This window comes from Sander vitreus, chromosome 20, assembly GCF_031162955.1.
Source record: "Sander vitreus isolate 19-12246 chromosome 20, sanVit1, whole genome shotgun sequence".
Classification (NCBI taxonomy): Eukaryota; Metazoa; Chordata; class Actinopteri; order Perciformes; family Percidae; genus Sander; species Sander vitreus.
In genome coordinates, this window is record NC_135874.1 from 5,503,435 (window position 1) to 5,524,596 (window position 21,162).

Consider the following 21,162-nt stretch of genomic DNA (forward strand, 5'->3'; position numbering starts at 1 on the left):
AGTATTTTGCTGCCATCTTGTGGGGATACTGTGAACTACAGCCAGAAGCCCCCCGGAACTGGACGCGGATACAAGTCTGACCTGTAACGTAACGTTAGTTGGATGCACAAATGAAGATGCCAGATCGGTTATGTTTCCTGCTTTTTGTATTTGTTTTCCGTCTCGGGACAGCGGCTGAGGTTTCCGTATGGAACGTGGAGATAAACTCGGTTAGTGTCACACCTTCAATATTGGCATGTTTACGGTTATTGTATAGCCTGTCGTACTAAATCTTCATAGCAATTGTTAGCCGGGGTAGCTAACTAGCCCCTAGCAGCCCTTCATTCCGTTGTATTATCCACCTTTTATATGACGCTACTCTAGTGCAGTGTCCGTTCAAAACATGCCTGTTGGGAACGGGCCGAATGTTTGCCATGTATTTTTCTTTCTTTTATTGTGTAGTTTCTCGAGAACCCGCTCATGTCATCAACTTCACACTCACACTGCGCTGCCTTGGGTGCTGTGCAATACACCTGCCATGACATTTTTATTTCATTAATATTACAAAACAAGAATATCACATAATATACAAAAAACCCCACCTGACATAGTTGCGTCACATACCCAAGTTGCTGCTACTCACCGGTGAAATACACTCAAGAACTCAAAAACATCAAGAGCACACACTGTACCATTAGGCGAGATAGGCAACTGCCTGGGACTGTAGCTGATGTTGCACTGCACTTAAAAAAAAAAAAAGATGTGTTTTTGGTTAATTGCATGGTCTTTTAGCCAGAAGCTTGAGGAAAAATACAGAAATGTTAGCACATTTAATTGTGTCCAGTGTCCACACCTTGTAGTGTGCACATAGCTCACGAAAAAGCTGTTTCTTAATCTGTCAATGGCTAATTACTATCCTCGTGATTTATCTCACAAAAATATTGTTTTGTATTCACTTGGTATCACCCTTCGCTCCTCCTGAACATGTATCCAGATGTTTGTTGTATGGCTCGAGTTGTTGGGTAATTAGAACTGATTTGTCTTTGTTGTGTTTTCAGACACAGGATGCTGTGTTTCGAAAGACGCTGTACGCCAATACGACCATCTTCATGAAGTGTGAGTAGTTTGACCTCTTCATCATGTGTTGTTCTTTTTACTAACAGGAGTGGGGGCATTGATAGATAGATAGATACTTTATTGATCCCCAAGGGGAAATTCAAGGTCCCAGTAGCTTAAGACATCATACACATCATACACATACATCATAAACAGGATGATAAAAAAGCAAATCCACATGAATAGCATGGACAATAAAATAAAAAATAAAAAATCCACATGAATGTACTTAGGGATGTAAGCATGAGATGCTTGCAGTGACAGGGCAGGGACTGACCCTGTGATTCTGTATGCATGGTAAGGTGCTCTATGAGAGTGTGTGTCATGGTGGTAGTGCAAATAGGTCCAATAGTGCAAGGATAAAGTCTAGAGACCAGCGTTAAATATGGACAATATAAGAGAATAATGTAGACATAGTAATATAAAAACTATAGCAGTGCAAGGATAATGTTTAAAAAAAGACAGCATTAAATATGGGCATTATAAGCATTAAATATGGGCATTATAAGGGAATAGGGTAGACATTAGTTGGCATGATTTATGCCAACAATGAGGGTACCAATTCCCCAGGCTACTTCCTGCATCTGCATCCAGCTTAGTATAAACATTACATATACAAAGTACAACATTTATGATGATTTGGCTTCAGATCTTAGTTTTGACCCAGTTACACCTCAAGCTGGTTTTAGTAAGAAAAAAGTAACTCTACTATGACATTAACTCATGAGTGTTGGCTTTAACATTTAAATCTCCCCCCCCCTCCCATTTTAAAGGTCAAATTCACCCTAAAACTGTATTGTTATAGCAGTTATTTCAGTCTTGCTGATAAAGTACTGTACCAGGCATAGCCCAGATTATGAGATTTTCAACATTTGATAGTAAACGTCGGATTTTGTTGTCAGTCCCTGAGCATCAAAGACTATTTCTTCTCTCTAGAGACGTCCGTTTGCATCAGCGTTCACCAGTCATAAAGTGAGAAATCCAGAATCCTGTAAAGGAGGGACAGATACTGATTTCTACTTCCACTGCAGCAGAAAATAGATCAGAATACAATGCTGCAACATGATGTAGGGAAAATAGCGAAAGTCACCTTTTTTTAAAATAGAGCTAGACGAGGGAGGTTGGGGGAAAGTATGGACACAAAAAACAGTAGATTAGGACACACAGTAACTCCTGTAATGTGATGATGTGGAACAGCTGGTGGGACATACAGTAAGTGTCTTATAATCCAGTGCTTCAGTCTTTGAGTAACTGACATGGTCTTATATCTCTCTGTAGTCCAGGGTGACCCGGCATCATGCGATAGGAACCTGGCCTTCAACATCAGCTGGTACCTACGCTCCTCTGTTTGCTACAATGAGGTCTTTAACACACCAGTGAGTATTGACTTTTATCTGTTGATGTCTGAGTCTAAACTGTTTGTTTTGTCATGGATCTCACACACAGGTACTTACACGTACACAGGTTACAAGACAAGTCTATCTACATCTTCAAACAGTAACCTCTCTAGGCAAAAACCTCAGGTTTCAGACTGTTCTGAACACTCTGCTTCCAACAGTTTTGACACAATCGGCTCAAGTTGATACTCTGTCAACTCGTGCTGGATTTTTTTTATGGTCATCTGCTGCGTGCACGCTACTTGTAGCTACATGCTAACGTTAGGGAAAACCTGTAATCTTGGTTTCAGATGTTGTTAATTAAATTGGGCAGAAATTTTCCGAGAGCACATATGCGGAAGACCCATAAACGTTGACCAATGACTAGGCTGTTTTTTTTTTTTTGTTTTTTCTTTTTCGGGAGGACAACTTAAAGAGACAGGCGCGCCAACAGAGCGTGTCAGACAGAGGGTGGATACAGATGCAGCAGCCATGGGCAGTATGAGAAAAATAAACAGTTTTTTGAACATAAAAGCATGTAAACATGTTCTAGTAGAAAAACAAAATACAAGTATGAACCTGAAACCTGAACCTGAGAAGGAGCATAATAGGTTCAAGCACTTTTCACTCTCAGAAAGTTCACTTCCAGGACTTTTAACCAGTTCAGTGGTTTTTTTGGCTTCACATTCAGCATCAACAGGCTGTCAGTCAGAGCGGCTGGTGTGTTCTTACTCAAAATGTTTTTCATGGCCGTGGGCTCCTCTAATATTTTTTTTGTGCAAGAGCTGGCTCTTTTGTCCAGAAGCGTTTTAAACTTAGCTGCTGCTGCTTTTGGCTTTGATGTACTTCACCTTGTCGCTGTAGGTCTTGAAGCAAGGGGTCAAAAAGCAAGGATGTAGCGAGGTCACGTGTATCCGGACCAGGACTTTATTCATTAAGATGTGTCTTGAAAGTTCAGTGTCTTCTTCTGTCAGGCTCAAAACATGTTACTAAAACAGGTTGAAGAATCTCCTTGCCAGGGTCGATTTTACACACCTTAAAAAATAATTGCTTAAAAAAAAAAAAAAAGTAATCTATTGTGAGCTTAGGAGTTCTGCTCTAGTAATATCACAGCATTGTAAAACTAAACCCAGAACCCAGATGCCTAGATCATTCCCAAAAAAACATTCTGAGCCATTTTTAGAAAATAGTGCTTGTCAGCCTTTAGTCAAAATCTAATAAATCTCTTAAAGGTCCTATGACATGCTGCTTTTTGGATGCTTTTATATAGGCCTTAGTGGTCCCCTAATACTGTATCTGAAGTCTCTTTTATATAGCCCTTAGTGGTCCCCTAATACTGTATCTGAAGTCTCTTTTATATAGACCTTAGTGGTCCCCTAATACTGTATCTGAAGTCTCCTTTATGTAGGCCTTAGTGGTCCCCTAATACTGTATCTGAAGTCTCTTTTATATAGTCCTTAGTGGTCTCCTAATACTGTATCTGAAGTCTCTTTCCTGAAATTCAGCCTTGGTGCAGAATTACAGCCACTAGAGCCAGTCCCACAATGAGCTTTCCTTAGGATGTGCCATTTCTGTGTCTGTAGCTTTAATTTTATTGAGGAGGAAAGGGGGGGGGGGCAAGGTGGAGGGTGGGGGTGTGGCCTTGACCAACTGCCATGCTTTGCTCGTTTGCAAGCCATGATGTCTCTCTCTCTCTCATGGTTGGGCCAAATTCTCTGGGCGGGCAAAGCAGAGAAAGGGGAGGTAATCTTTCCCCTTATGTCATAAGGAGCAAGATTCCAGATCGGCCCATCTGAGCTTTCATTTTCTCAAAGGCAGAGCAGGATACCCAGGGCTCGGTTTACACCTATCACCATTTCTAGCCACTGGGGGACCATAGGCAGGCTGGGGGAACTCATATTGTTAAAAAAAACCTCATGCAGTGAAATGTTCATGCCATGGGACCTTTCATTTTTTTTAAAGTTATTAATACTTTTGGGAAATGTCTGCTTTTCCATAGATAAATATCCGATTTCATTTGTAATACCATCTCATTTTTGTAGTAATGGCCCTGTGGCTCAGCATTAAGGTATGTTTTCTCAGAATTGTTGGAGTCTATCTAGTTACATTATTCAGTGTTTCCTCTACCACGATGCTCCAAAATGATATCAAAATGCACAGTAGAATAACGTTTAAAAAAAGATGTTAAAAGGGTGCCAGGCACCCCTAAAGCTCTGATCCTAGAAGCGCCCCTGCTCCTTGCTTTTGTTGTAAGTAACAGTGTAAGACTTTATCGCCATCTGTAGTTTAATGACACTTTTGTCATTCAACCGCTGTTAGGTGGGTTGTTAATGTAGTCTTCTGCTTTATCAGTCTACAGATGACACTGCTCTCCATTATTTTTGGTATGTTGGAACATCTGTACAGTTTAAGAGGATGAACTGACTGCACAGTGTATTTGACTTTCCCCCATCCCTGTCCTTTTTTGTAGGACAACAAAGCGATGAACATGTTTGGTATGGACCACATGTTGAAGGACGGCTGGAGTGGCTTCTACAGTCAGGGCTACATGTACTTCGACAACTGCTCCTCCCTCTTCTTACCCAAGGTTTGTGACCCAGACTAAAGTGTTGTCTTACAAAGGATAGCACATAAACACAAGGGCTGCCCAATCAACCATCACTATGTTTATACAGTATGTATAGTTATCTAATGGCAGGTAACATCATACCAATGTTCTGCTTTTCTTATGTTCCTTTTCATCCCTCAAATATTTCAATTGTTTTGGCAACATACATATATGTCTTTACTCTGTGCTCTCACCTAGGTGTATTACGCAGACTTCAACCCATATCAGCCCCTCACGAGCCCAAAGGTGAGTCACAGATCAAGCTGCTATGCAGTGCTTATGAAAGGGATTGAACATGTTGAGCATAATATCTAAAATCTCATCTGTGTCGGGTTTCAATGGTAATGTATTTTTAATTGCCCGCTCGGGCAGGTGAAATCTACTTGCCCGAAGTCCTTGCCCCAGTACAAATGGTTTCATTTATTAGATTATCAAATAACAACATAGACCGTGTTGAATCCTAATTCAGGTAAATGAGCACACAAAGACATTGAGGAGCACAGTAAAATGACAGAAAAAAATGTTTTAGTAACCGAGTGTTCATTATAATGTACATAGTCTACATTTTTATACGGCACAGGTGTGTGTGTAGCATTGCTCACTATGCTCTTGTGTTCTGTTTAGAGTGACCCTTCGAATCAGAGCCTTATTTGGCCCGACAAGCCGGTAAGACATGTTGTTCTTGATTTTACTGTAAATGTCTTTTTAAATCTGTTTTTATCAGAGGTTATGTTGCGGCTGCAGCTGTGGTTGTTCCTATGACATGGCTACGGTAGCTGTACTGTGACTACTCTTTACTGCTCCTACTAACATTAGCTGAGAAAGCATCGTAAAGTCAGGATTTGATCCCGATGCTTCTATCAGATATGACAGACGTGTTGTAATTGGAGATGGTCCAATGCCTTTTTGCTTCCCGATACCGATTCCAATACCTGAACTTGTGTTTGGCCGATACCGAGGACCGATCAGATGCCAGTGTGTCATATATTTTGTTATGTTTTCACAGCTGTACACTACTATCCCTCCTTTGTTGTACGGCCTGGCTCAGGTTACACTTTTTGAGGAACATGAACACAAACAATAAACGCCAGAGAACTTTCTTTGGTAACACTTGAAGGTATTTACATAAGAGTGTCATGACACTGTCGAGAACACATGACGCTGTCATGACACATGAACCCTAACCATAACTTGTCATGACAAAAACCGAATGCCACTTACTAAAAGAAGCGTTATGTCATAAATGTTTATGACTTGTTTATAATATTTATGACACGTTCATGACAGTGTCATGTCACTCTTATGTAGATAAACAAGTAAAGTGTAACCCTTTCTTTTATTATCCAGTTATGACAGTCAGTCATAACGAGGAAAGTACATAAATTAACTACTTTTAAAGTAGATTTTCTTCAGGGCTGAATTAGGTGGGATCGGATCGGTGCATGAACTCCAGTACTTTCTGATACCGATACCGATACCAGCATTTCAGGCAGTTTCGGAGGCTTTTCCGAGACTTTGGTTGTAATACCACCACTTAATAACTTCACCCGCTCAGTAAAACCATGTCACCTCACCTGCTCATACCCAACCGCTGCATAGTTACACCCATTCAAAACTGAATACGTCTCAGCTGGTGGTGCGCTCCCCCTAGCCCTGTATCGGTAACCCAAATCTAATGCCCAAAAGTATTGTTAGGGAACACAAAAGTAGCTCAGAAAACAAAATTCTACCTTGACATTTCAGGGGCGCCGTGCTGCGATGGCAAAATTAAGCTTATTGTTAATACTGTTGGTCTTAACATTTTTTGATTTGTGGTTTTAGTAGGCGTACATAAACTATAAATAAAGAAAATAGCCTAACCATTAGGATTCTTTGCTCACAATAAGCATCTTTTTGCAGGACATCAGCGCTGTGGCCAAAGCTTGGGAGGACAGTCCATATCTGTTCATAGTGAAGGTGCAGCCTTTGTTCCGCGGCGTTGAGGATGACGACATTGGGGCAGAGCAGCTCAACTTTGCTTTCACAAGTCAGAGACACGGTTTCACTTCAAAAGCTTTAGAATCGGTCATATTTACTCAGTGGATAAATAAGTAAAGACAAAAAATCTGATAATTGAGAATTCTTCTTTTCTTTCCCCAGTGAAAGTTGAGATGAAGGGACAACATGACTACTCTTCTCCAGCAGATTGGCCCCTGATGATGGTATGTACTATAAATAAAGAAAAAAAAGCAGGTTAGATAAAAAAATGTCTTAAACACAAATTGTTTGGTCACGACGGACTACATCAGTAACAGAAGTTGTATCAATAAGACAGTGCAGTCTGGGGTAAACGGACCTTTTGGCCATAATAATTTTCCACATGAAAACTCTCAACACAAGATCCAACTTACTTATGGTTTCTGAAGCCTTTAATCAGATCTTGTGGCCCATCTCCGGGGATGGAGTTGCTCAGTGGTGTGGTGTTTTTTGTTTACAATCTATCTTTAATGTTGTCATGCTGGGTGTCTATACTGTAATTAAATTATGTTGGTCTGTTATGTACACAATGTCTATTGCATGTCTGTCTTTCCGTATAGATTGTAAAGCCATTTGAGCCATATATGATGTGTGATATTGGGCTATACAATTAAATTGACTTGATGTGATTGACCGCTTCAGAAACAAGTTAAAGATATTTGTTTTGTCAACGCTGACGCGTTTCTCTCCCTCTCTCCTGTCCGTCGCAGTTCTTCATGGTCATGTGCATTGTGTATGTGTTGTTCGGGGCTCTCTGGCTCTTCTGGTTTGCCTGCTATTGGAGGGATCTGCTGCGGATCCAGTTCTGGATCGGAGCTGTCATCATCCTCGGCATGCTGGAAAAAGCTGTGTTTTACTCCGAATACCAGAGCATCCGTTACAAAGGAGACTACAGTCGGTTGATTTTATAATATCTGCTTGTCTGTGGAATTTTTTTTTTTCTTCTCTTTTCTCTTATAGTCTGATATAAACATCGTTTTTTTGTTGTTTCTCTCTTCACAGTTCAAGGTGCTGTGATCTTTGCTGAGCTGCTCTCTGCACTTAAAAGATCTCTAGCCCGAATCCTGGTCCTCATTGTCAGCCTTGGCTATGGCATTGTCAAGTAAGTACTTGGAATCGTTTAAAAAAATTACCATTCCAATGGAATCGTTTCTTTTTTTTGGAATCGTTCATCATCGGTTCCAAATTTTAAGCCCAGTTTAGACCAAACACTCGCGACGAGACGAGTTGAAACTTGCAACAAGCCGGTCTGCAGCGTTCTCAAACTTGCCAGTTCACACCAATGCGACGAGACGAGTGTATTATCTCCATAACAACGCCTCTTTGTCCTTCCATTCTTACTTCCGACTTTTAGGCTTTTTTGTAGCTGAATATATCATTTGTTTCAACTAAATATGAATGTGGATAACGTTAGTGATATTGAGCTGCTTGCTACAGCTGCATTTCTAGTGATGAATCGGCAAAAACTGATTTTCTGCATTGTTTTAACGCCGCTGGGCGCTCCCCCACTCTCTAGGTCGCTTGACCATATAAAGTTACCGTGCTTTCAGGCGGTCGTTGAGGCTCCGTCTAAAACTCTGCCATTTCGACCAGCTGTTTGTAACATAAAAATAAAATGGATTATGGATAATTTTATTTCTGTAGTTTGTAGCTGACTTCTCTATTGGCTGTTGAAACAGGTGACTGTCTCTTACGTTCTAAAACCAGCCTCTGGAGACTCGACCAGCGAAACCATCAGCTGGTTTGAGTCGAGCTGAGACGGGCCGGTTCAGACCTCTGCAACTTTTCCCTGAGACGTTCTAAAACGATTTTGTCTCGTCGCAAATCTTTGGTCTGAACTGGACGTAACACGCGCGAGTTTTGGATCCCGCAGCGGCCACCGTGGATCCAGCAGGCGCTTGTTGTGTTACAGCCAAGCGGCGCTCTAAAGTATGGCTTTATTTTACGGTAAAAAAGCCCAGCAAACTGTAACTCACCATTGAATCAATGTTTCCTGTTATCTGTGAAATAAGCACGTGACCCGTTTGAACTCGGGAATCGGAATTGATAAGAACCGGAATCAAAAGGAAGAATCGGGATTGGAATCAGAATAGTTCAAATCAAAACAATGCCTAAACCTATGTCTCGGTACTGATCTGTTTAAAAAAAAAAAAAAAAAGTCATTGTACAAATTAAAAACCAGTGGACGACTTGCTGCTAATACTCTCATTTCAACCATTTCTTAGTATAATTGAAGAGTTTTGCCCTTCACTTGTTTAGGCCAAGGTTGGGTACCACAGTGCACCGGCTGGTAGCCGTTGGGCTTCTCTACCTGCTCTTCTCCTCCGTGGAAGGTGTGCTGAGAGTGACTGGCGTAAGTATAAACTCCAGCTAATGAACGGCTATCATTCTCAATATTTGAGATGGACACAGTACATTGCATTTATCTGTGACTGCTCACAGTAGCTAAGTAAAGTTGGATTTACATCATAGACTCTTAATGTTAATGGACAAAGCATCCGGTTCGGCGAAGTGCTGCAAATGCGGAAGTGCCTTAAACCTGCGTTCTATCTGAATACCTGCAGGGGGCGACACGTGCGGTTGCAAAAGGAGCTCGGTTTCTGTAGAAGTCTATGAGAAAGTGACCCACTTCTCACTTGATTTATTACCTCAGTAAACATTGTCATAATGAGTTTATGGTCTCAATCGCTAGTTTGAAGTCTTCTGAAACACAGAATGATGTTCATGTTTTGAATTATGGTCTCGTTGATTTTAAAATCGGCGATAAAGCAGGGCGTGTTTTAGGGCGTGGCTATGATGGGATTGCCAGTGAAAGTGTGTAACGTAACGTAACGTAGAGTGTAAGGGCTCCTCCCTCACTCCTCCCTCTCATCTAAAATCGTCACATCCGCAACCAGGACGGCTGATGACCCGTAACGGCAAACTACGACGACTCACAGCAGATCTCCACAAACCAATGGGTGACGTCACACATGCTCTGTCCATTAATATTAACCGTTTCCTGTGAATCCCTTGTGTGTGTAATAATTATAATTATTCATAATTAGTAACAACAGCGAGGTTTTATTTCATGAAAAATCTCAAGGATAACGATTATAAGACAGCGCTCTGCACAGCTGCAACGTGTTAGCTTCAGATGGCCGCAAGAGGCAACTTTTTAGATCCTGTTGGGTGGCTGCACAACACACACCAATCTCTATCAACCAAACCACCCAGAGAGGATCCCAAAATGTACAAAATAGATGAGAGGAAAAAGGTTTAACGCAGAGTGCAGCGTTCTCTGGAGGCTCCCTCTCGCTGCTGTTGAGGAGATCACTTCGGTTTCACTTGATTAATCATTTTCTTTGGTTACAGACGAATTTCATCCAGGAAAATGTAATGAGCAGCCTACTGCATTTTAACTATTGCAGATGAGGCATAAGCTGTTGCAGCCTCCACAGGCTGATTAAAGCTGATAGTGGTGGTGTATTCTTTTTACATAAGAATTTTGCCTGGCGCAGCTTTCAAGGCACTCTGTATAAATAAAGTTGATTTGAGCGGAGAGAGAAGGTTACGCAGGGATTCAGTCTCTGGGAGGCAGACCAGTGATGATAATATGGAATGACTTATTTGATCCAAAGTGAAATTCAAAAGCAGCCAAAGACACTGCAGCAAGTTCATGGAAAGGCAACTTTATACAAACAAACACAAGATAAAGAAGACCGTAAGAAGAATGGAGAAAGGTTGTGTAGTTTGGTGAGCGGATGTGTTTTGTGTGGCAGCTCTTCACCAAGCTGATCTTTTGTTTAAAAAAGCACTGTGGCGTTGTGTGAAATCTGACTCTTGTTTTTCTTTTTTCTTCCAGGGTTTTTATGGGACAGTCGCCCTGGTGGCTAATCTCAGCCTCTCCCTTATTGACTCCTGCGTCATGTGGTGGATATCCTTTAAACGACTACTGACAGCTAATTTAAAGGATTTGCATTTGCAGTTGCGGATACAAGCTTTTGATTGTGGTTACTTGAATGCATATAGAGTATGTTCTCCTTAATCTGCATCTACATCTTCATCAGCCTGTCTCAAACCACGCGTCTCCTAAAGCTCCGCAGAAATGTTGTGAAACTCTCCTTGTATCAGCACTTCACCAACACTCTCATCTTCTCTGTTGTCGGTGAGTGGCAACTGCTCTGTGTCTCAGTTCAGGAACAGCTGCATCATTATGGTCCGAAAGAATGTAGTAGTGTAGGCGACATTTACGCTACTACGTTTTGGTTTAAAAACGAATATCTTTTGCTACGTTCACGCCTCGTGTCCACACTACTCCGGCTTTCAGAGCCCCTAAAACGGAGACATTTAGGAACACAGATGCCACCGTTTTGGTTTGAAAACTCCGGCGGCTGCTTTGTGATCTGGACGGGCTCAAACGGGGACCTTTGGAAATGACGACGCACGTTAGTCAGTCTGATCTGTTAGGTCGGCTTACAGACCTTTCAGTAACGGTTCCACCTCGTGGTCAGTCCAAGCAAATAAATCGCTGGTCTTACTTTTCACCACTGTTGCTCTTTCTCCAAAGTATTACATTTTCTGTGTATATATATATATATATATATATATACAGATATATATATATATATATATATATATATATATATATATATATATATATATATATATATATATATGCAGAGTAACGTCAGACAATTTGCTTCCCGTTAACACTGGCACCCCCATGCCCAGTGTGTGTGAATGGTCATGTGATATGTGTTGTCGTACGTGTTAATATGGACGGAGATTAGTTCTGCTACTGGAGCTAATGCTCCTGTGTGGACTGAGATCGTTTTCTAAGAAAACTCCGTTTCAAAATAAAAACATAGTCGTGTAGATTTGACACATCAAAGTTTATTTACAGGTGACGGGAAGTACTACTGCATATGTTAAAAAAAAAAAAAGAAAGGTGCATAAAGTAGTAAACTATAACACTTACTGTATGCTCCTCATGTATTAAAGTATGTAAATGCATTTGTATTTGCCAACCCTTTGGCAGGCGTAACCTTCTGGTTCCACTGGTAGAGCTTTGTTTGTGCTGTCTTTGATCAGTTGCATATTGTTTCCAGACATCGTAATGAGCCCGTTGTTTACTTTGCGTCCACAGCGTCCATCATATTCATAATCTGGACCACCAAGGTCTTCAAGCTGGTCGACTGCCAGACGGTCAGTTTGTTTTCCGTCACTGATTGATTGTTGTATTGTGTTCTGATCCTGTTCCCTTCATAGAGGGTCCTTTTCTTGTTTATACGGAGAGGAAAAGTGAACTTTGCCTTCAAACCTGATAACATCCTCACTCTTTTCTATTTTTTATCCCCTCCACAGGGTTGGAGGGACTTGTGGGTAGACGATGCCTTCTGGCGGCTCCTGTTCTCCACCATTCTGCTGGTTATCATGGTGCTGCTGCGGCCCTCTGCTAACAACCAGAGGTCAGAGGCAGTCTGGAGCCGGGGCTCATCCTGCAGCCCAAGACCACTTCTCTATATTTGAAGATGCCAGAAGTTGTATTTAGGGATGCACGATATTGGATTTTGGGCGATATTTGATATGTCGATATTTGTATCCCTGAAAAATAAGTTAATTATTTTACTTGTTGGAGAATTAATTATACACCAGTTCCACATTTTATTTGAGTAAAGCTGTAACAACAAAGCTCCATATGTTTTCTGAACTGCAAAGTTGAAGTAACTAACTGTGTTAGTTTCAGGCTTCTTTTATTATTTGTAGCAAGTGGATTACTTAATGAAAGACCAGTTTAACTAACTTCTGTGGAAAAGTTTGAATCATAAATCAATGACTAAGGAACATAGAACAAAATATCCTGTTGAGGTTACATGACTAATCAGGGTTTTCCCTGGGTTGGTGAGGAAGATTTCTTCTCCTCTGCATATTTATTGCAGCAGCTGGACAAGGAGGTCACTCTAGTATCGATTTTTGACTATTTTACGACGAGGGGAGAACATTTCTCTTTGTTTGATTACATTAAAAGTAAAGTTGGGCTTTGCTGGTGGCTTCACGAGTCATTTTACAACTTGTATTTCAAATTTTTTTTGGTTCTGTTTTCTCTCAGGTTCTCTCACTCTCCTCTGATTGATGAAGATGATGAAGAGGCCAAGGAGCCCATGCTGAATGAAGCTTTCGGTAAGAGTTATTATTCTCCTGCTTTCCTTTTTTGTCAGACGAGCCCAGAGTTATGTAATAATTGCTTATTAGGCCGTTGCATTAACACAGTTCAGATGCCTTGACTACCAGAGAAATATTGTTTAAATTCACTTTTAGACACATTCTAAATATAAATCTAAATATATCTAAATCCTGTGTTTTTGCAGCCAGGTGTGTGGAGCTGGGTACTGAACTTTGATACTTCATGACACAGAACGAAATACCTCCACAGTATCCAATATCGAAAAATGCCTTGTCATTTAATAATACATTTCAATGCCTAAGGAGTAAATCTCATCGGCGTCAGTGAGCCGATAAGCATACAGCATGCTACTACCAAGATTTAATAATGCTGGTGATTGGCTGTTTAACATTACACATCATAGAGACTGTGGGCCCTATTTTAACGATCTAAGCGCACGGCGTGAAGCGCCTGGCGCAGGTGCGTTTAGGGCGTGCCCAAATCCACTTTTGCTAGTTTGACGGCGGAAAAAAAGTGTCCGTGCGCCGGGCTCATGGTTCAAAAGGGTTGTACTTAGTGTCTTCATTAATCATAGGTGTGTTTTGGGCGTAACAAGCAATAAACCAATCAGAGCGTCATCTCCCATTCCCTTTAAAAGCCAGGCGTGTTTGGACCTTGGAGCATCACTATCATGACGGCGGATTTGCTAAGCAGGAAGGAGAGATTTTCAGGAGAAGAAACTGATCTGCTTGTGCGTGAAGTTAAAGCATGCGAGCAGATCATATACGGCACGAGCACTGTGCCACCAAAACTTGTGTGTGTGTCATAGTGTGCGCGTGCTGTGCACAAGCCTCAAATATTTGCGCTGTTAAATTAACAATGAAATGCTGCGTTATTGACTTTTTGTTGGTCAATTGCGCGATCCCTTTCTGCTGTCTCAAGATAGCAGTGCGCCCAGAATGCACCTGAAGACACCTCCCTGTAAGACCAGCACGCTCATTGACGCAAAGATGGGCGCAGGTGCATTTGCTATTTAAACGGCGTGGGCGCTGGACGGGAAACTGACAACTGCATCGGTCTTAAACTAGCAAAGACACTCGCGTCGGGCTTTGGGCCCGGTGCAAGATAGGGCCTTCAGTGTTGTTGTATTTTGAGAGGCTTGCCTACAGTGTGTGTTACATAGGTGTAAGGGAGCTGAAAAAAAGAAAAAACATGTTTTCATTTCTTTTTGTTAAAAATGTACCCAGCCCTATGAGTGTGCCAGCTACAGTAACACCTTCTCTGGCAGCCATATTGGAGGTCCTCGACTCATGGGCAACAGTTGCTGTGAACACGACTGCATTGGCCTCCCTTATACAATTCAAACAAGCGTGGTGCATTGTTGCCCAGTTTTTTTTCTCTTTGTAAGATGTTTTTTTTGGGAGGAGTCATTTTTTGTCTTTATTGAATAACTCAGAGTGTAGAAACGGACAGTAAACTAGGGGGACATACTTAACCCCTCGGCCAGCAGGACACCCCTGATCCTGTGCTGTCTTTGACCGGAGAGTGATCCTTCTGTCTGTATTTTGTTACAGTGTTGCATTGCATTTGTTTAAGGCCATTCACATTCAAGCCATTGCCAAATGAGTTGATACAAAGCTAATTAATACGATCAGCTCCACAAAACTCTCTCTATTTCTCAGTATGGCTATGTTCAGAAACTGGTGTCGTCCGGCGACTTTTGCCCGCAGAAGATCATTGGCAAAGATAATTACCTCTTCTGAAGAGTCCATCATGTTTGTTTTTTTTAACCCTCCTTTCAAGCAACTGCGTGGAGGAGGGGTGGGGGCTGTGCGCGATCACGGAAGGCTTGTATCATGTGGATGTGCAGATTTCCTCATGGGGGAGACAGAAACTATGCACTATAGCTTTAAAAGCCAAAAGCCAGGTTTTGTTTCAGGTTGAACTTTCTGGATGCTTTTTGATCTAAAACTCATTGCTTAAATAATTTAGTGTGGATCCCAGGGCCATTGGGCTGCAGGGATGTTTGTCACATCAACACACTAAATGTGGAAAACACTTGCGTCACAATCTTCTCTGATGGCGTCTTAATTGCTCCATATTTGACCAGCAAATGGTTTTCCAGTAGATCTCTGTTGCAACTGCAAAGCTTCTTTGTATTTTTGTACTCTGTGACAAACCCACTCATCTGCAAAGAATCGAGGTCTGCTCAAATCAAGATGATCTTGTCAACTGAGGTTTTGTGTTGTATAAGCCGGTCCTACTGAGGCCAGGATCTAAATCTGTTCAAGCAGATATGGGGAGAACAGATTAATTTAGAAATGTTCATCTTATGTGTGGCCGGGTTAGCCCATATATAGAGGTTTACTCCTCGACGCAGCGGCCGCAGGGTTTGACTCCGACCTGCAGCCCTGTGCTGCATGTCATTCCCCCCCTCTCTCTCCCCTTTCATGTCTTGTGAAAATAAAGGCCTAAGGGACTGTTCGTTATTTATTTAAGGGGCCACCGGAGGAGTTTGGGACCTTTTTAGGCTAAAAAGACTTGACCCTCCCCTCGCCAGTAATCATTTTTCTATGATGATCCAAAATGATTTGAAAAAGAGGCTTGACCCTCCCCTTATGTGCTAGTTTGCACTTAGCAAAGAAGTACAGATGCCATTTGATTTTTTTTACAGCCATGACATACATGAGTTAACCTCTGCATTCTCATCTTACACATCCCACTCCTCTGTTATGGTGTGGTGGCCATTTCAGTAGATTTACTCACTAACACAATAAGCATGGAAACTAAATGCACACTTCATACTTCAAATACTAAGTTACTCCTCTAGTAAACTAGTATTCACATGAAATAAAATAAAACATTGAGACCATTCAGCAAAGGACACTGGGGAATAAATTGATCACTGGTTGCTATGGACTCGTCACTAGGCTTCCTCAGTCGTATATTTTGCACTGCCGAAGCTGAACATTATATTCCAAAACATATATGTTTATTTTTAAAGCAGATTTTAAAGTACATTGTAACAATTTAACAACTCACCCTTCTGAAATCCAATCGCCGCACGGCTGTCTTGGAACGCAATAGACAGACGCTTAAATTCAACTAAAATGTAACGGTGAACAATCAGTGTTGGACCTACAGTCTGTTGAGACGCCTCTCCAAACTCACCATAAAACGTCAAGACATGTTGAGAAAAAAGATCCGTATTTTGCCGTAATCCAATGACACGAAAAAAAGTAATCCACAGCGATCAGTAGATCCACAAAAAGGGTCACGGTGTATCCAACACAGCCGATACGAGCATCACATTCACCAGCCAGCTCCAAACAGGTGAACGAGGCCTCTCCACTTCACCATTGAAACGAAGTGGAATAAACGTATAAAAGTCCAAATCTACACAAAACCCGCAATCAATTAGTAAGCTGACATCACATTTATATACATGGCATTTAGGAAACCTTTATTGCAAGGTTGGCACGGCACGATGTCCAGACTAGTGCCACAGTAAGTTTTGTTTTTTGCGTCCTTCTGCTCCCATCGTCAGACAGGTAATATTCTTTTTACTAAAGCAGTATATGAAATCTGATGTATTACCTACCACCGTTTAGTTGTTTTGTGTTATTTAAGATATTTATAAAATATCTGGACATGCCAGACATCCACTAATCTTTTAAACAATGCAATTACCCATTTCAGCCACCAGGGGGGCAGTGCTCCCCCTGCCCCCCCAGCAAACTCATGGGTCAGACCCATCTGGTAGTGAAGGAGGGCCTAGACTAAGAGCTACATGAAAAAATATGCACCAAACAAGCCACTTTGAAATGTTGCTGTTTTCATGTATACAAAAGTTGGGTGACCTAGTTATGTTGTAATCATATTATTGGACAATGGACTTCTATGTGATTTCAATTGGCTTTTTTCCTTTTTCTTTCTTAGAGGGAATGAAGATGAGAGGCTCCAAGCCTGACTCTAATGGCTCCCAGAAACTGTTGAGCAAAGAGGTGGGTTTACTATCTTCTGTCAACATCTCTCTTCTTTTATACATTGTCATTGTTTTTTTTTTTACATACAACTTAATCATTTTGTATTTCTAAACATCCAGGACGAAGACATAAAATGGGTTGAGGAGAACATTCCTACAACTGTTGCTGATGTGTAAGTAAAATAAATGAAATATGTAGACATTGAGTCTTGCGGTTGCATTCACACCCGAGCAGTTTGATCCGTTTTAACCAAAGAATCGAAATCTGGTCCGCTTAAAAAGGGGGGTCTCGGTCGCTATAGTGCGCTATAGAGTTCGGTTCACTTAAGGTGAGACTGCAATCCAACCCAAATACAGGAAGTGAATCAAAAACAGTGCATTTACCAGCCTGCAATTTCAACCTTGCATACAATTTACAGACTTGTATATTCAAGGCATTATACCTTTTTGAAATCCATAACCTATTATGACCATACGTTGCTCGTCGTCTGTGTGACAACACGTCATCATCTCTCTCTCATCAGGGGCCGCCCTCTCCTTCCCTCGCTGTCTGGCAGCTGTTCACATTGTTCGCCTTCTTCTAAACTCTTACAAAACACTAAAGCAAAACCAGAAAACCCATGCTGTCTGTTTCTGAGACCAGAAGTGTCGGGCGAGTTTCACTCGGATATTCTGTCCAACAGACCAGCGACCGCTTTGGACCGTGTGACATTTGTTCATAATGTTTGGTGGTCGTGACAAAGTGCAGTGTGAAACCGTACCACATGAAACGAATGCAACAACGTTGCAACTTCATCCCCGAATCGCACCAGCGTCCCGAACTAATAGGTGTGAAAGGGCCCTTAGGGACAGTCTTTGTAAGTTCAAGACCACCTTGAATGGTTTAACATTACAGTGTTGCTACCTGGAATAGGTGAGACTTAAGTATCGGTTTAAAAGGGTACTCCTGAAGGAATACTTTTTTTTCTTTTTTTTGTTGTTATTGCATGTTCACATGCAATAACATGAAATGTTCCTGAAATGTTCCATGAAATGTTCCTGTCTCTCATAACAGAAAACTGTTCCCATTCACTCTGTTGAAACACATACTCACATACTCACACATTAACATTGAATAGCTATATGTCCTAGACTGGGTAAATCCAGCCCGATCTGCCGGTGGTTTGATTTCTCCCTGCAGCTCAGGCTGGAAACCTGTACGTTTATCTATCCTGCTTCTGTTTACCAATCTGCGGGGACCAATCACAAACTGGCTTATCCACCTTTCCACCATCCAGCTTTTTGTTTACATTCAACATGGCGGCCACCGGCGCAGCAACCCGTTGATGCCGCTGTCGCTGCTAAGTCACCCGGATCGTTGGTCTGATTGGTTGAAGGACTATCCAATTGCATACAGAGTCATTTGAACTATGCCCGTTGATCACGCCTCTTGTGCAGTAGAAAATACAGAGCAGACTCCCCAGACTGATGTTCAACCTTCAAAGATTGAGCTTGGTCTGGTGCTAGCCAGACTATATATGTCCTTCTTAATATGTCATATTGTTTCGGCTTATGTAAATGTATCAATGTAGCTTACGGCCCCAAATGAAGGACAGCTCACACTAGAATGATACAGTATACTGCTAATACCTAAATAGCAACACTTTGGAAGCACAAACAAGCTATACTTTACAGAGTCTGTTAAAATGCAGTTTGACCCAGGCCTGGGCCGTATGAATGCATTCACTGCCTCCTCCTTTGTTTTTTTCCCTCTCTATACAGAGCGCTCCCTGTAATGCTGGATGAGGAAGAGGTAAAGGGTCCTTTTATTTCCCCCCCCTGCTAGTCCCATGATTTCCAATCACATTTGTGTCTATTAAAAATGCTCCTGGTAATGACCTGGATACTGTGCTATCATTCCACAATGACATTACTGTACATGCATTCATCTGTGTTCTCTTTCCACAGGAAATCCTGAAAACCAAGATGGAGCGATCCAAAATGGAGTAGAAGTGAAATGCGAGTGGATAATGTGAGAATGAAAAGAAAGCAATTCCACTGAGGCAGCAATGAATGCGTTCTGAGGGATCTGATTACCAAAAAAATGTGGGCAAAGCCAACTGTTCTCTCCAGACACTTGGCATTTTTTATTTTATTTCGCAGGTATAGTGCAACTATAATAAGCTCAAAGAAGCACGGAAGAAGGGAGAGGGGTGAAACTGAAGCAAATACACAGCAGAGCACTTTGATAACTATTGTATTTGTTTCAAAGATGTCACAAACCTGACCACAGTCCAGCAGAAACTGGGCATTTTACACAATACCCCTGTGGAAAAGAGATTATTTATCAAAATCATGTCTTGTGGTTTTACACTAATACAATATTTAACATTTGAGAGAAGTTACTGAAAAATAGTAATACGTTACAGTTACTAGTTACCTCATCACAAAATAACCTAAATGACTTTACTTATTACTTACACCCAAAAAAGTATTGTGTTACTGTGTTAAGTTACTTTTTAATGTCTATTTTGAAATGCTGCCATTGGTAATGTGCCTATAGCTTTCATTTCAGTACTGTTATCTCCGCCAGGATCATGCGTTTGTGTCTGTCTGTCTGTCTGTCTGTCTGGCCACAGCTAATCTTGCAAACATAAAAAATATTAGGCTTTTGGGTCCAGTAGTATGCGAGATCAGCCGCGGACACTGACAGATATGCACACGCAGGACCAAATGCATGATCCCCTCGCTTACGCCTGGCGAATGGCGAGATAATCGGGAAGTAACGAGCCTTTCGGTAACGGTAATTCAGTTACTTAATTAAAAAAAAAAAAAAAAGAATGCGTTAGACTATAGTTACTGCCAAAAGTAACTGAGTAACTGAGTCCCAACACTGGTTATGATTAATCATTTAGCCAGATAACTTAAACGAAAAAATATTTTAATGTTTTTACCTAATCAGTGACGATTTCCTGAGCTCATTTCTTATAGATGCACCAACAAATGATATACTCTATATGTCTTATTGTCAACACGTGAATAACACTGTTGTCTGGCTAACTGAGTAATCCTAACTATAGAAATAAATAATTTATTGTTACTCTATGTAAACACGGCAGCATCAGTGAATATTGATACTTGAAGCATATCACAGTTGTCAGGGTAAGACTTAAGTGCTACATTTGTGTATTGGGGATTCTTGTGTTAACTAGAACACACAGTTGTCAGGGCTGGGAGAATGTGATGACCCTCTTGGTCATGAAACTCTTTCAAAGCCAAGTATATACTAGCATAAACCCAGTGTCATCACAAGTATTCATATTATACGCCCGAGCGTGACACCAGATCACAGAGATGCCAACTGTACACAACCAAAAATATAACTCTAACATTTTACTGACAAATGAGAGACTGCAGAGAGTAGGGGAAATGTATGACCCTTAAACAAGAAATCCCAGATCCCTTTTTTGAAGCAAAAGTATGAGTCTAAAGTCATGAGTCTAAAATTAAGGATGTTTATTTTCATCTCTCTTTTTAGCTTCTCACATAACTGCAGTGATTTTTGTAGCTACTGAATCACAGAATCCATTGATAAGCCTCACAGATGTGGTGTGGGCCTAAATTCAAGGTGGAGGGTGGGGGTGTGGCCTTGACCAACTGCCACTTTGCTTATTTGCAAGCCATGATGTCTCTCTCTTTCTCATGGACAGGCCAAATTCTCTGGCCGGGCAAAGCAGAGAAAGGGGAGGTAACCTTTCCCCTTATGATGTCATAAGGAGCAAGATTCCAGATCGGCCCATCTGAGCTTTCATTTTCTCAACGGCAGAGCAGGATACCCAGGGCTCAGTTTACACCTATCACCATTTCTAGCCACTGGGGGACCATAGGCAGGCTGGGGGAACTCATATTAATGTAAACAAAAAACTTAAAAGTGACATTTTCATGCCATGGGATCTTT

The 21,162-nt window shown here is 41.4% G+C and overlaps 1 protein-coding gene across 1 annotated transcript; it reads left to right on the forward strand.

The window, feature by feature from the left end:
• Window positions 1-44: 44 nt before the first annotated feature.
• LOC144534922 (transmembrane protein 87A-like) lies at window positions 45-19,994 on the forward strand. The gene is made up of 20 exons (XM_078277051.1): window positions 45-209; window positions 1,038-1,095; window positions 2,374-2,471; window positions 4,942-5,058; window positions 5,278-5,325; window positions 5,704-5,745; window positions 6,979-7,105; window positions 7,219-7,280; window positions 7,806-7,989; window positions 8,098-8,197; window positions 9,355-9,448; window positions 10,940-11,011; window positions 11,134-11,242; window positions 12,224-12,282; window positions 12,442-12,545; window positions 13,187-13,257; window positions 17,180-17,244; window positions 17,346-17,398; window positions 18,987-19,017; window positions 19,173-19,994. The coding sequence occupies exons 1-20, from the start codon at window positions 111-113 to the stop codon at window positions 19,212-19,214; spliced, it is 1,635 nt and encodes a 544-aa protein (XP_078133177.1). The 5' UTR covers window positions 45-110; the 3' UTR covers window positions 19,215-19,994.
• Window positions 19,995-21,162: the final 1,168 nt, after the last annotated feature.

Excerpts from the sequence above, each read along its gene's own strand:
- LOC144534922 (XM_078277051.1), top strand. The coding sequence starts at position 111 with ATGAAGATGCCAGATCGGTTATGTTTCCTGCTTTTTGTATTTGTTTTC. Across the intron at positions 11,243-12,223 it reads TCTCATCTTCTCTGTTGTCG|CGTCCATCATATTCATAATC; the intron begins GTGAGTGGCAAC and ends TTGCGTCCACAG. Across the intron at positions 17,245-17,345 it reads AGAAACTGTTGAGCAAAGAG|GACGAAGACATAAAATGGGT; the intron begins GTGGGTTTACTA and ends CTAAACATCCAG.